The sequence below is a fragment of the Desmodus rotundus genome, chromosome 6 (assembly GCF_022682495.2).
Source record: "Desmodus rotundus isolate HL8 chromosome 6, HLdesRot8A.1, whole genome shotgun sequence".
NCBI classification, from domain to species: Eukaryota; Metazoa; Chordata; class Mammalia; order Chiroptera; family Phyllostomidae; genus Desmodus; species Desmodus rotundus.
The window spans coordinates 69,251,459-69,265,528 of record NC_071392.1 but is presented as its reverse complement, the minus strand read 5'-3'; the positions used below and the strand labels follow the sequence as shown (position 1 = coordinate 69,265,528).

The following is a 14,070-nucleotide window of genomic DNA, read 5'->3' as shown; positions in this document are numbered from 1 at the left end:
GAACTAAAGGTGCTATAAAAGACTTCTTTAATGTTTTTCATAGGAACCTTAACACTATATTTTTCAATACATAGTTTCATTCAACAAGGTAACAACAAGGAAAAAATTACTTGTATCTGTTTATTTCTTTATGTGTATAATTTAAAACTGAAGCAACTTTCTGAGGATTGAAGCAAGGTAATACGAAACCTGAGACCTGTGATCGATGGGCCTGCAGTTGCAGAGGAATGTCCTCCAAATTAGCATACTTAGGAGGATTTTCAAAGGTCAGACTTTCTTTTGTGGCCTGCTTAGAATATGTCACAGCTGACAGAGTGAATAGAAGTAATTGTTGTGTATGTAACATGAAATTTTCGTGTCAAACCCACTGTTTTTCTTACCTCTACTTCCAAATCTTATTTCTTAAAAAAATAATTACTTAAAAATCTTGTTACCTATAATTTAATGCCAATGATCTCTAGATTCTTAAAACTGGTATAGTGTGTTTCATTTACATGCCTTAACATTGAATACCACCTACTCATTTTCCAATATAGTACTAATGAGGGAGACCTCTAATGTACCAGAACTCGCAATTAGCAAGTAAATGGATAATATTCAATCATTTATAATTTTATAATAACAAGTGTGTTTTGTTTATTATGACAAATGTGTAGATTTTTCTACTTTCTCCAAAAAGTTAATTTTAATTCAATATGTGCTCAGCATTTTTGATTCTATGTACTACTTGTGAGTGCAATTCAATTATAAGAAAATATTTTAAAACATCTCTGCTTATGAAGGATCTTATTTTCCAAGTTTTGTATATTAGATAAATGGTCTAAGTCATTTGAAATGCTAAGAAATTAGGGAGTTTCAAATCAGAAATATAAAAATTAAGTAGGACTTATGCTATAATATTAAGTAGGATACATATATGTTAAGTGCATTCATTTTACAAGAAGCAGCAGCTGCCATAAATTCTCAGGAGTATAATGCTGGAACAATGGTGGAATGTATGGTTCTGGTGCATTTAACTAAATAGATGGACTAGGTTCATCCTTAATACTTTCATGAGGTTGCAAAACTGCTCTATGTGATTTATAATTAGAGATAAAGTCTGTATAGAACAGTTCCTTTTCATTTGGGCTAATTTGTAAAGGTGTTACAGAAAAAACTAAGAATAGACATATTTTGTCAAAATTGATGTTTATTATATGTTGAGGAATATTACCAATGGAATGACAGGTTTCCCAGAACTATTAAAGAGAGCATTTTTGCTCTAGGTAAAAATCAACTTATTCATAATTCACTCATTCTTAATTATTCACCTAAAATACCTTGAGTACCTTTAATGTGCCAGGTACTATTCTATGTGTGGGAACACAGATGTTAAAAAATGAATCAAAATTCATCTCCTCATGGAGCCGACATACTAATACAGGGTACAGGCAACAATCCAGTATAAAATACATCAGGAAATAGCCATGGCTGGTGTGGCTCAGTAGATTGAGCGCCTGCCTGGGAACCAAAGGGTAGCTAGTTCGATCCCCAGTCAGGGCACATGCCTGGGTTGTGGGCCAGGTCTCCAGTTGGGGGTGTGTGAGAGGCAAACACACAGTGATGTTTCTCTCCCTTTCTTTCTCCCTCCCTTGCCCTCTGTCAAAAAATAAATAAAATCTTTTAAAAAATATGTCAGGAAACAAAATCTGCTACTGAGAAAATTAAAGCTGGATAAGGAGATGAGGAGCTACTGGAGACGAAGGGGATGCAGAGAAGTTGGCTGGCATTTAGCTGGTACACACAGGACAGGGAGACAATTCATTTCTCTGGTGATGATCAGGGCAAAATATTTTGAGTATCTTCCTTGGGAGGAGGGGATGCTATTTCAGACAGGCTGATCTGGGAACGCTGCTCTGGGGAGGAGATTTCAGAAGAAGCTTGAACCCATGAATGGAACAATAGGGTCCTAATATCTTGCCAGTGAAAGTGTAAACTGTATGAGTCTTTTGGACAGTGAAAGAGTTTTAAGACATAAAAATGCTTATAGAATTCGCTCACCAAATGATACAGAAATCAGTTTTAAGAAATCATCCTAAACATAGGAAAAGGTTTTTACATAAAGAAATGTTTGTCATAGTGTTGTGGTAGGAAAAATTTGAAAAGAGCCAAAACAGGTAATGCCGGGAGAGTGACCACAAGAGCCATGGTGTACACCATGTACACTATGTACACTATAACAGCGGGCTTTCTCCTTCCTGGGATGACTGACTTTTTCTGTTAGACGCTTGTTTGCAGTGGGGGCTGTCCTATGCAATGTAGAACGTTTAGCAGCATTTCTGGCCTCCGCCCAGTAGATACCTGTAGCAACCCTCTCTTCACCCCAGTGATGATAATAGAAAAGGTCTCCAACCATTGTCAAATGTCCCCTGTGGGGCAATACTGTTCCTGTTGAAAACCACTATTCCAGATGGAATATTACCTAATGACAATGATAGGTTTATAAATTATGTGTAATAAAAATGCTTATGTAACAATATAAAAATAGAATAAAAATATACTCACTATGTAATAAAACAATAAAAGAAATTTAGGTAATGGATATAAATAATTGAGTAAGATTTACCTGACTTACCTGATTTCATTTGTTTTCACTTCTCTCATAGTTGATTATTGTCTCCAAGTTAAGGATTAAGAGATGAGGAATGACTGCTGTATCTGATAGGAATTGTCTTTGTTACAGGTTTCAGGGTATATTTATTAGAATTTGTCTATAAAATGCTTACTTTTCATAAAAGTTTCTTGCATAATCACTTTTTCTTTGAAGAGTTTCTGCAAGACACATCACTAGTAAATAACCATGAAGGGAAAAAAATGTATTTTCCCCTCAAAGGCCGTTTATTCCTGGGACAAAGGCTAAGAAAAAATAGACTAATTAAGGTGCCATGTCCTTCTGGTTCAGATCAGCTTATGATTAGACTTTGTGGGTTCTGAGGAAACACAACTGCAAAACGAAAGGACTAAGACTGGGTTAGAAAAGCAATTGAGGAATCAAAATTAACTCCGTGGACTTCCCCCCTGGGAGGGAGAGAAAGATGCACGTGCGTTTTTTTTTGTACCCTGCAGACCAGTGTTTACCAATATTTTGTGATTTGTGACCCTCTACTATTTGTTTTTCCCATTTCCTATTTCAGATTTCTTCATGAATATTGCTTTAAGAAGTAAGCTTCAAAAAAGGAACTACTTAATTTTTTTATGGATTTAGTATATTGTTTGAGGTAACTGTAGGCTCCCTGAATTGTTGCTAAAGAGCAGTGATTCTCAAACTCGAACGTACATTAGATTGCTGAATCCCAACCTCAGAGTTTCGGATATGATAGGTCGGAGATGGGAATTCAGGATTTGCATTTCTAACAAGTTCCCAGATTTTTTCTGATATTGTTGGTCTGGGAACCATACTTTGAGAACCACTCTTTTAGAGCTATATTTCCCAGGCTTCCTGCTATAGACCCTGAATTGGGCATTCTTGGGATTAAGTCCCTCCTTAGCAGGCAATGTTATAAAACAGTACTGGCTGAGGCAGGGGAGTTTCTGGTATCAAACTAGGCTCATTACCCCTGATTCCCTGTTGTCCTGCACTTAGGCTCCACATAGCTCGTGGGTCCTGACAATTTGCCTTAACACAGGACTTCTTATCTTTTGTATTCTGGGACTTATGTCCTCATCTATTCAGTTGGCTTCCATACCAGCTTAGCTTGCCCCTGCCTGGAAAATCTAACTCTTAGTTTGGTTCTCAACCAAAATTTCCCAGCACTTCTTGGTACACGGTACTTAGTTTTTCAGTAATATTTTCACAGCTCCACTGAGCCAAAGACATACATAATGGTTCCATTTATGAAGTAATTAGGTCCAAATAATTTAATAGTAATAGTTGTGCAGTGTCAGTACATGTTACAGTGTTGTTCTCAAAAATGTAAAGTTTTGTGAAATCCCTGTGTGGCTCAGTGCAGTTTGGGAATCACCGTTCTGTACACTTTCCCATTCCATTAACCTCTTTTATGTCCATCACGCCAGCGGGAATACCCACAGTTCGCCAGGCGCCAGCACAACACTCCACAGGCAAATGCAAGTTGATGGCAACATTTACATTTATTTCAACACCCTGGATAAACCATTTGAACAATGTTGGATAAAGTGTTATTTTCATAAAAACATCTTTTCCCAAAACAAATGTATTTCTATTTTCCATAAAAGTTAAAATCACATGCTGAAACAGAGTTAATCACTAAGATAACATGAAACGATATCAGGAGACTTAGAGAGCAAGACCAGATATTGAACTATATCATTAAGCTAAACAATTACACACAACTAGAAAATTGACTCAGTAGTAAAATATAAAAATCTAGAATTATAAATATAAATTTGGTCCATGGAGACACTAGAGCAGTATTTACAGTAAGTGTGAGAATATTCCCTATCTTCGGTGAATACTGCGGTTGTAAAATGATGAATAGCACAGGGAACAGCATTTTATTTACAGTCTACTGTATTAAAAGTGATATTTCCAGCAAACCTGAGGATTGCTACAAATATAGCTAAAATTTTGACACTAAAAACAAACATGTTCTCTGTAGTTGGAAATTTCTAATACCTATAAATTGAAAATTTCTGTTAAAATCAATACAAAAAAACTGCCATAATTCCATTCTTAGAAATATTGTAAAATTCAATCATTTTAGTTGAAGCACAAGAAGTGAATTACAAGAAGTTTTGCACAAAGGCACACATTGTTAATGATATAAATTTGGCAGCAGAACCCTATGTCATGAAAGTCACTGCCAGGTGAGGGACAAAAAAACAGATAACAAAAACTGAGCTGATTTTTCCAGTCTAATTTTAGAAAGAGGAAAACGATGCTCAGATACGGACTTTCCTCACTCCTAACTGTGTTAAACTAAAGACTCTAAGCTCTCTGCTCTGTTTCCATCAGGCAGTGCTGTGCCATTACTGTCCAGGGAGGTGGATGGATTCTCTTCCTGCCTCGTGCTCACAAGGCTGAGGACCGCTTTGTAGAGGAACTGATACTGCTCCTAGGAAACAGAGAGTGGAAGGTTTCAAACAGTAACTCAGCGAAGGCATACATTTCCAAGCAGAGGAATATTTTAAATTATACTTTGACACTTTGTGGAAGGGCACTATGTTACAGGTTCTGTTATACTCAGCAGAGGTACACAATCAATATTAATGTCTTCTTGTAATTAAAGTAGCTTTTTAAAGTATCCAACATTCATTGTCCTAGAAAATTGGTCCACATGCATTTGCTTATGATAAGCACTCCATCCTTATTCATTTACTTCATGGAGTCAGAAGGTAATATGACAGGGTTCCATTACTGATTGATCAACTTGTGTGTAAGTCCTTTGTACTAGGCACCTGTAACCCACTCACAAATAAGTTACTCATTCTCCTTTCTCCAGTTGTTATGGAAACCATTGGGTTTGTGTCTTTATGGGGAGGTCTCACAAAGGACTGTGCCTCAGCTGAGGGACCCATGAAGAATGCAGACCTTATTTTTACAAGAATATTTTACAAATACTCTTCATGCTGTACTTGTCTGTCTGCTCCTATGCTCTGCTTTGAGCAAAGGTGAGCCAGCAGGTGTCCTGCTGTGGTCTCAGAATAGAGACACACATAAGAATAGTTTTTCTCTTACAGATGCCAGTTTGGTCGGTGGGGTTGGGAGAAGGCAGCTGCAGAGACTGTGACTGAGGTTGTAGTGGAAAATCATCAGGACCACACCTGCACTGGTGCCTCATTGAATGCATTCATGAAATGGGTAAAAGTTCAACCTCTGGAAAGGAATTTCATACAGGACAAGCTCGATGCAACTCAACTAACACAAATGAGATATTTAATAGAGGCTCTGCTGAGGTGCGGGTGTGCAAGGGTTACCCTGTCCTTTGGCCAATGGGTTTGGGCTGGAGCTTGGAGGATGGACCTTTTATAAGTCCCTAATGCATGAACGGACCAGGGAGCTGAAGGTAAGCCTATCCTACATCCATAGGAACTTCTCCCACTGGCCCCTTTGTACTGTTTCCTACTATTTTTTCAGCCATATTTCAACAATGATGAAAACTTCCAGATTATTTTCAGTGTTGAGAATTATTTCTCCAGTTGCCTCTTTTTTTCATTGTCCATGTTTCCCTTTTTCTTTTTTCTTTTTTTTATTCATTTACAATTGTCTGCATTTTTTCCCGTTCCCTCCAGCCCACTCCAGCCAGTCCCAATTCCCTCCCCCACCTCTACCCTCCCCCTTGATTTTGTCCTTGTGTCCTTTATAGTAGCTCCTATAGACCCCTCTCCCCACTATCCCCTCCCCACTGGCTATTATTACATTTTTCTTAATGTCAATGTCTCTGGTTATATTTTGTTTGCTTTTTTCTTTTGTTGATTATGTCCCTTTTTAAACTTACCCAAGAATTAGCCATTTTTTAACTTCAGAAATTAAATTTCATCGAAGACAAAGTAAAACCTTCAAACGTTTAAGACTTTGTGGTCTGTATGTCTTCTGATGATTCTCTGAGCTAAGAAGAAGTTGAACTTCAGGAAAACAACTATTTATTTTGTTGAATAAGTCAGAGTAGTCAGTGCTTCTACTAAGAATATTTTGCAGAATTACAATAAGTCTTGCAAAAAGGTATATATGTGACTAAAAATTTTTATCCATCAATTTTTGGAAGATAAAATTTAAATGTTTATTATTTATCATTCCAGTTCTGTGGACTCTGGACAACATAACTTGTAATTCTCCTTGAAAACTGCATTCCAATGCTTCAGGCTATGTGATCTCTCTCTCTATCTCTCCTCTCTCTTTCTCTCTCTTTTTGATATAAGATAAAATGATTTTGGCAGCCTCTAGGAAGTAATTAGTATTCTAACAGTGAAAAGTTTGGTTCTTTGTTTTATTACTTACAATGTCAGCAAAGACTCCTGGCCTCATCAAATTAATCATCTTGGCTACCTGGTAAACATCCATGGAATTCTCTTTTTCTAGTTGGTGCATAAGGGTTGTCAGAGCACAGAAAGTTCCTGCTGTCACTCCTCCGTGCCTTGGAGCAAAGGTAAGGGACAAAGACTGTTCAGATGCATCAAACTTACACATTTGGAAGTCACAGAGTATGTAACTTTGACAAATTTGCAGTAAGAACACTAACATTTCTAGTGAATTGCCTTTCTTTATTGTGCATAGAAGTAAGGTTTATGGTTTATAAAACACTAATAAGTGTTCATAATATTCATAATGGGATACTTTATGGAAGATTAAGATTTGCTTATACTAGGAGCTGGCAATCAATTCGAATGATCTAAGGTCATAATATATGTTTATAAAATGCATTACATATAATATATATAACATATAATTCCAGCACACACATTTTTTTAATTAGTTTATAAGAGAAATTGGAAAGAACTATTGCATAAAGATTCCTATTTCTGGTAAATAAAAAAAAATGTATCAATTTCACTGCTATCCAAAGAAATCAATGTCTAAGAAATGTCTCTGGTTAGCACCTGTAAAAATTCAAATGCTAAAACTGAACCATCACTGAAATTGTTCTCAGTTACAATACAAAAGCACATTCTTGTGATCACGCACCCATCTCCTGCCTTCAACAAGAGCTCCGAGAGAAGTGAAATTAAAAAAATCCTGTGTTAATCTTGTCCATAAGAAGCACACAATCCACCCTGACTGCATCACTACAATTGGCCCAAAGCAGTAAGTACAAAGACAATAGAAATATACGTATACCTAGAGGATACTAAGGCATGAAACAATTTAAAGTGTGGAACTTACTCATCATGAACGATCATGGGTCCATCCCTGCTGGCAGCTTCTTCTTTGATAATACTTAGAAGTTCAAAAGTTTTACTAATGGGACTATCTGGATTTGGCCATTTGGGACACTGAAAATGTCTCACTTCAAGTACATAATCATCCTATAAGAAGAAAGAAAAATTCATGCTTTTAAAAGAACAATATTGGTTACTGGATAGAATTTTTGAGGGAAATCAGGAATTAAAGGAAGATGATCAAAGCAAATGACATGCAGGAGTGAGCAGCAGCAGTGTTAGCTGGTCCCCCGTGGAAGGAAGTGCGTGAGGCCACACCTGTCATGTATAGGTATTTCTCTTTTTATTCTCACAATAACCTCATTTGTGAGACTACTGTGCCAATCAAACCATGAAAGTATGTACCAAAAAATATCTTCAGGGTTAAAATTTCTTTTTAAAATAGCATAGACTTTTCCAAATGCCAGCATTACTCAATTTTACTAAGGGAAAAATGAGACTGCAAGATGCAGAAGGGAAGATGCTGGCAAAGAAGATGGAGCTCTAGTTTTTAATATGGTCCCAGTTCTGATTCTTGCTTGAGTGACCAAACAGCTTGTGTGACTTTTTAAATCCCTTAAAAATGAGCAGATTTTATGTGGAAGTGCAAAAGTCCAAAATAGCCAAGATACTACTGAAGAAAAAAAAACAATATAAAGGATTATTTCATTAGATATCAAGGATTCTAATATCCTATAAGAATTAGTAAGATTCTATAGTTTTGGCAGAGGGGTGAACAAAGAAACCAATGGAATAAATAGAGACCCAGAAACAAGCCCATACATATAAGATAGAAATTTGATTTACGGCAGAACTGATATTGCTGATCAATAAAGGATGCTGAGACAATGGTTATCTACATGGAAAATAATGATTCTTGCCTCACAAAACAAACTACAAAATGTCAGTTCCAGGTGCAATTATAAAATATTAAGAGAAGAATAAAATGGAAATTTTTTAAAGTTAAAAAGGGATTTTTTTAAGACACCAGATGATTTCCTTATACAAGTGGGAAAGGAAGCTTAACATATTCACATGGATTAAACATTAGAACTATTATTCACCAAAAAAAAATCACAAAGGAAAAAGTCAAATCACAAACTGCAAAGAAGGTAATATGCATAGCTGACAAAGGGTTAGTATCCAGACTATAAAAGGACCTCCAGTAGAATATGCTATGTAACTTAATAGAACAATGGGCACATATCACGAACAGAAACTTCACAAAGGGTGATGTAAAGATACCCAACTTCATTTGCAACAAGAGGAATGCAAATTACATCCACCAAGGGATGCCATATCATTCCCATCACAACACTGGCGAGGAGGTGGAGATTCCAAATCACCCATGCACTCCTGATGGGCAGGTGGATGGACCGGCAGAACCTCTTTGGACAATAGTTGGAATTACTTAATAAAGTTGCAGAATTTTGAGATGCTCAAGCCAATGACCCAGTGGGATACTTCCCAGACATTCTCAAGAGAAAATATTGTGTGTGTTGAAAAATATTCATGACCTTCACTGGATAGCTCAGTTGGTTAGAACATTGCCCCAAGCTGGTTAGGGCAATGCCAAGGTTGCGGGTTAGATCCCTGGTCAGGGCACATACAGGAATACAATCAATGAATGCATAAATAAGTGGAATAAGAAATTGATGTTTCTCTCTCTCTCTCTAAAAATCAACACAAAGAAGAAAAAGAAAAATATTCATAACAGTATTGTTTGCAAGAGCAAAGCAAAATAAACAGACACAAACAGGTAATAACCCAAATGTAGAACAAAAAAGTATATTTGTAAACTGGAATGCTAAACAACACAATTAAATGAATTGGAACTATACTCAATGACATGGATTATTCTTGGCAGTATCATGATGAAGAAAAGTGAACAACTTCTAAAAAATACACAGAATATGATTTATAATAAGTTCAAAAAGATTTGAAACTAAAGAACACAGTGTAAAAGAATACAAAGACAAAAGATCAAATTAGAAAGTAAATCAAGAGATGGATAAACAGGGCTTCAGGAAGTGGCTGCTGCTGAAGGGAGGAAGGGATGGAATGGGATGGGGGACTCGTGAGGGACTTCAAAGGGAAAGGCTGTGTTATTTTCCTTGAATTCATTTATGGCATCATTTTTATACCTGGTACATATATTATGAACATTCTTTTTAATCTATTCAATATCTAATAATTTCAAAACTTGTATAACAGATAGGTAAATAAAAGCTCCCAGGTCTTGATTTCAGTAGCTTACTCCCAACCTCCTGAACACTGAAACAAATCCTAGTCTCTGTCGTATTGACCCTCGCTCCTCTACCAACCTCAAAAGCTATGATTTTGGGGGGGCGGGAAGAGGGCAGAGAACTGCCTATAAATGCCTACATTTATGAAACTGCCCATTTCAATGTTTCCCTCTTCTTTTACCATTATTTTCGAAATAACTGCTCATCCTTATGTCTGACTCCTGGGTAATCAAGGTGTTCACAATAGCTAGCTTACATATGGGAGACAAACGGAAGTGGGGTCAATTATGAATGTTTATTTTCTGCATAATTCCAGGAGAAAAATTGGCTGATTACTCAAGACCAACCTAGATATTAGACTTGATGAGTAATCAGGATAATGGGTATGACAAGACTGTGGTAATGATTATTACACTCACAATAAACTTTTTTGTGCATGTGACTTTTTTTATTTTCTTTAACTTTATTTTTATTGTTGACATAATAAACTTTTATGGGAGAAGGGCATGAGAAAGTACAGATCTGAATGGGTGATTCTGAAGTGTTTAGGGAGTAGTTATAGGCGGAAACTGGCACAGAATGTTAAGAGCTCTTAGAAGTGTTAGGATTCTGCTGGTATCTGCCCCTTAATTTATAAATAAGGAATGTAAGTCACTCTCCCAAGGCCACATTTCTCATCACTGGGACCATAATCAATACGTTCATTTTTGGGCAGGTTTTAATCAAGTAGGATACTATTCCATTGCAATGTTTACATTATTAATTTACTTGCATTATCACATTTGTATGTTTTGTATCATTCAAATATTCTGGAGAATAGTGAATCTTATATACCATATAAGGTTTACCAGTTTCAGGATTACGGTATTATAAAGCAAAGCATTTAAACCATCTAAAACATTTCCTTTTTTTTCTTTTGATTTTATTCATTTATTTTCAGAGAGAGGGGAAGGAAGGGAGAAAGAGAGGGAGAGTAACATCAGTGTGTGGCATCCCCTACTGAGGACCTGGCCTGAAACCCAGGCATGTGCCCTGACTGGGGATTGAACTGGTGACCGTTTGGTTCACAGGCTGGCACTCAATCCACTAAGCCACACTAGCCAGGACTAAAATGTGATTTCTGATTGAGAAGGTACTCTGGGAATCTCATGTGCTCTACTCACAATTCCTAGTATCTTTTAGTATTTCAGTATAGCTATGCAATAAATAATGTATTATATTCTTAATTATGTAAATGTTGACAAATAATTTAGATTAAGGGCTACAGATAATTGAGAGTTAGTAAAAATAATTCTAGTATATTGTACTGCACATTTTCAAAGCACTTCTTCACTTATTAACTAGTACATTGCTAGAGAGCAATGTACTAGTTCAGTAGGTATTATCTTTTCTATTTTACTTAGGAGAATCCAAGGTAAGCATTTGCCTTAACACATAAGAATTAGGATTGATTTTTTTTTATTGAGTTTATTTTCAACTAAAATTCTCTCAGGAACTGTTTGAAGTATAAGAGAAATCTTTGATTTCCTGTCTGGAACCCTGTCATTTAGTGATTACTAATTATTTAAGGATTCTATAAGATTTTGAAAATGAAAGTGACAAGTAAAGTAAAATTTAGTTATTCTGTCTGGATTTGTAAGAAATCAGATTCCTTCTTATTTCTAGAAAAGATCCTTAAATGAGCATATAGTTAATATGCACTTAAGGTGAAAAGTTTCTCTTTTAAATTATATCCATACCTGTGTAGCTTCTAGGATAAAATCTTGAATTAAAAGTTTTTCTTCGTTAGACAGACATTTGTGTTCTTCAGCCATAAGAGTGACCTTAAAGCTCTCACAATTTATAGGCTCATCTTTATTTGGCCAATAAACAAATTCATCTTCTGCCTGGAGGATTAAAAACCAAAGAAAATGTTAGATTTTAATAAAATGTCTTATTAAGCAGGCTGTAACATGAAATTAACAGGTGCTGTAAAAATTCAACTCAAATTTTTCTTTGAATCATAAAATTTAGGTTTTTTATCTGGTTTCTTTTTTTTTAAGTGTGTTATTGATTATGCTATTACAGTTGTCCAACTTTTTCCTTTTCTGTATCCCTCTCTGTCTGGTACCGCTATTCCCTCCAGCATTCCTGCCCCCTTAGTTCATGTCCATGGGTCATAAATATTAGTTCTTTGGTTTCTCTATTTCCTATATTATTCTTAACCACCCCTATCTATTTTGTACCTACCAATTATGCTTCTTATTTCCTGAACTTTTTTGCCCATTCTCCCCCTGACTTCTCCCCACACATAACCTTCCATGTGATCTCCATTTCTGTAATTCTGTTCCTGTCTAGTTGTTTGCTTAGTTTGTTTTTGTTTTATTTTAGGTTCAGTTGTTAATAGTTGTGAGTTTGTTGTCATTTCACTTTTCATAGTTGTGATCTTCTTTTTCTTAGATAAATCCCTTTAACATTTCATATAAGGGGATGGTGATGACGAACTCCTTTAACTTTACCTTATCTGGGAAGCATCTTATTGCCCTTCCATTCTAAATGATAGCTTTGCTGGATAGAGTAATGTTGGATGTAGGTCCTTGCCTTTCATGAGTTTGAATACTTCTTCTCAGCCCCTTCTTGCCTGTAAGTTTTCTCTTGAGAAATAAGCTGATAGTCTTATGGAAACTACTTGTAGGTAATTCTCTCCTTTTCTCTTGCTGCTTTTAAGATTCTCTCCTTATCTTTAATCTTTGGTAATTTAATTATGATGTGTTTTGGTGTGTTCCTTTTTGGGTCCAATTTTTTTGGGATTCTCTAAGCTTCCTGGATTTGTACATCTATTTCCTTCACCAAATCAGGGAAGTTCTCTTTCATTATTTTTTTTCAGATAATTTTTCAATTTCTTGCTCTTCCTTTTCTCCTTCTGGCACCCCTATGATTCGGATGTTGGAGCATTTAAAGTTGTCCTGGAGGTTCCTAAGTCTCTCTTCATTTTTTTGAATTCTTGTTTCTTCATTCTGTTCCAGTTGGATGCTTATTTCTTCCTTTTGTCTCAAGTTGTTGATTTGAGTCCCACTTTCCTTCTCTTTACTGTTGGTCCCCTGTATACTTTCCTTTATTTCACTTTTCATAGCCATCACCTTTTCTTCTATTTTGTGACCATACTCAACCATTTCTGTGAGCATCCTTGTTACCATTGTTTTGAACTCTGCATCTGATAGGTTGGCTATCTCTTTGTTGCATAGTTGTATTTTTTCTGGAGTTTTGATCTGTTCTTTCATTTGGGTCATATTTCTTTGTCTTGGTGCACCTTTTATGTTGTAAGGGGCAGAGCCTTAGATATTCACCAGGGTGAAGCAACCCACATCACTGCATTATGATGCTGTATATGGAGAAAGGGTCAGAGAGGGAACAATGCTGCTTAGTTGGCTCTTGCCCCATTTTCAGTCACTTCTGCCACTACCCACAAGCAAATTGTGCCCTCTGACGTGCTGTGCTGATGCTGATTTCCAGGTGGGTGGCCTTGTGCATGTTCTAGGACCCCATGAGCCCCTCCAACATACTCCCCTGTGAGACTGGCAGTTTCTCTTGCTACCACAACTCCCAAAGGTTTTTTATGTCCTGAGGTTTTGAGGCCTTATTTTCTCCAACTGGAGTCCTGAGTTTCGTGGTCTGTCATGTTCCCCAGTTGTTCCTCCCAGTTTATCCACATGTGAATGTGGGACTGTATGGTCTGACAGCTGCTGCCTTGCCTGCCCAGTCCACCAGCTGCCGCCTTGCTGTGCATTCTCTCCTCCCAGCCTGCCCGTCTCTGCCCTTCCTACGAGGCTAGATGAATGATTCTTCTTTAACTCCTTGTTTGTCAGACTTTCATACAGTTAGATTTTCTGGCAGTTCTGGTTGCTTTTTGTTTTTAAATTGGTTGTTATTCTTCTTTTGGCTGTGCCAGGAAGCAAAGCGTATCTGCCTATGC

At 36.6% G+C, this 14,070-nt stretch overlaps 1 protein-coding gene across 2 annotated transcripts in view; it reads right to left on the bottom strand.

Moving 5' to 3' along the window:
• Positions 1 to 4,109: 4,109 nt before the first annotated feature.
• PTPRZ1 (protein tyrosine phosphatase receptor type Z1) overlaps positions 4,110 to 14,070 on the bottom strand; it is a 191,326-nt gene continuing 181,365 nt past the window's right edge. For both annotated transcript variants that reach the window (XM_045191159.3, XM_053926660.2), the window contains 4 exons: positions 11,858 to 12,004; positions 7,838 to 7,980; positions 6,956 to 7,091; positions 4,110 to 5,072 (listed from right to left, as the gene is read on the bottom strand). In XM_045191159.3, the coding sequence (XP_045047094.2) occupies positions 4,932 to 5,072; positions 6,956 to 7,091; positions 7,838 to 7,980; positions 11,858 to 12,004 (567 nt within the window). In that variant the 3' untranslated portion in view covers positions 4,110 to 4,931. The remainder of the gene's footprint in view (positions 5,073 to 6,955; positions 7,092 to 7,837; positions 7,981 to 11,857; positions 12,005 to 14,070) is intronic.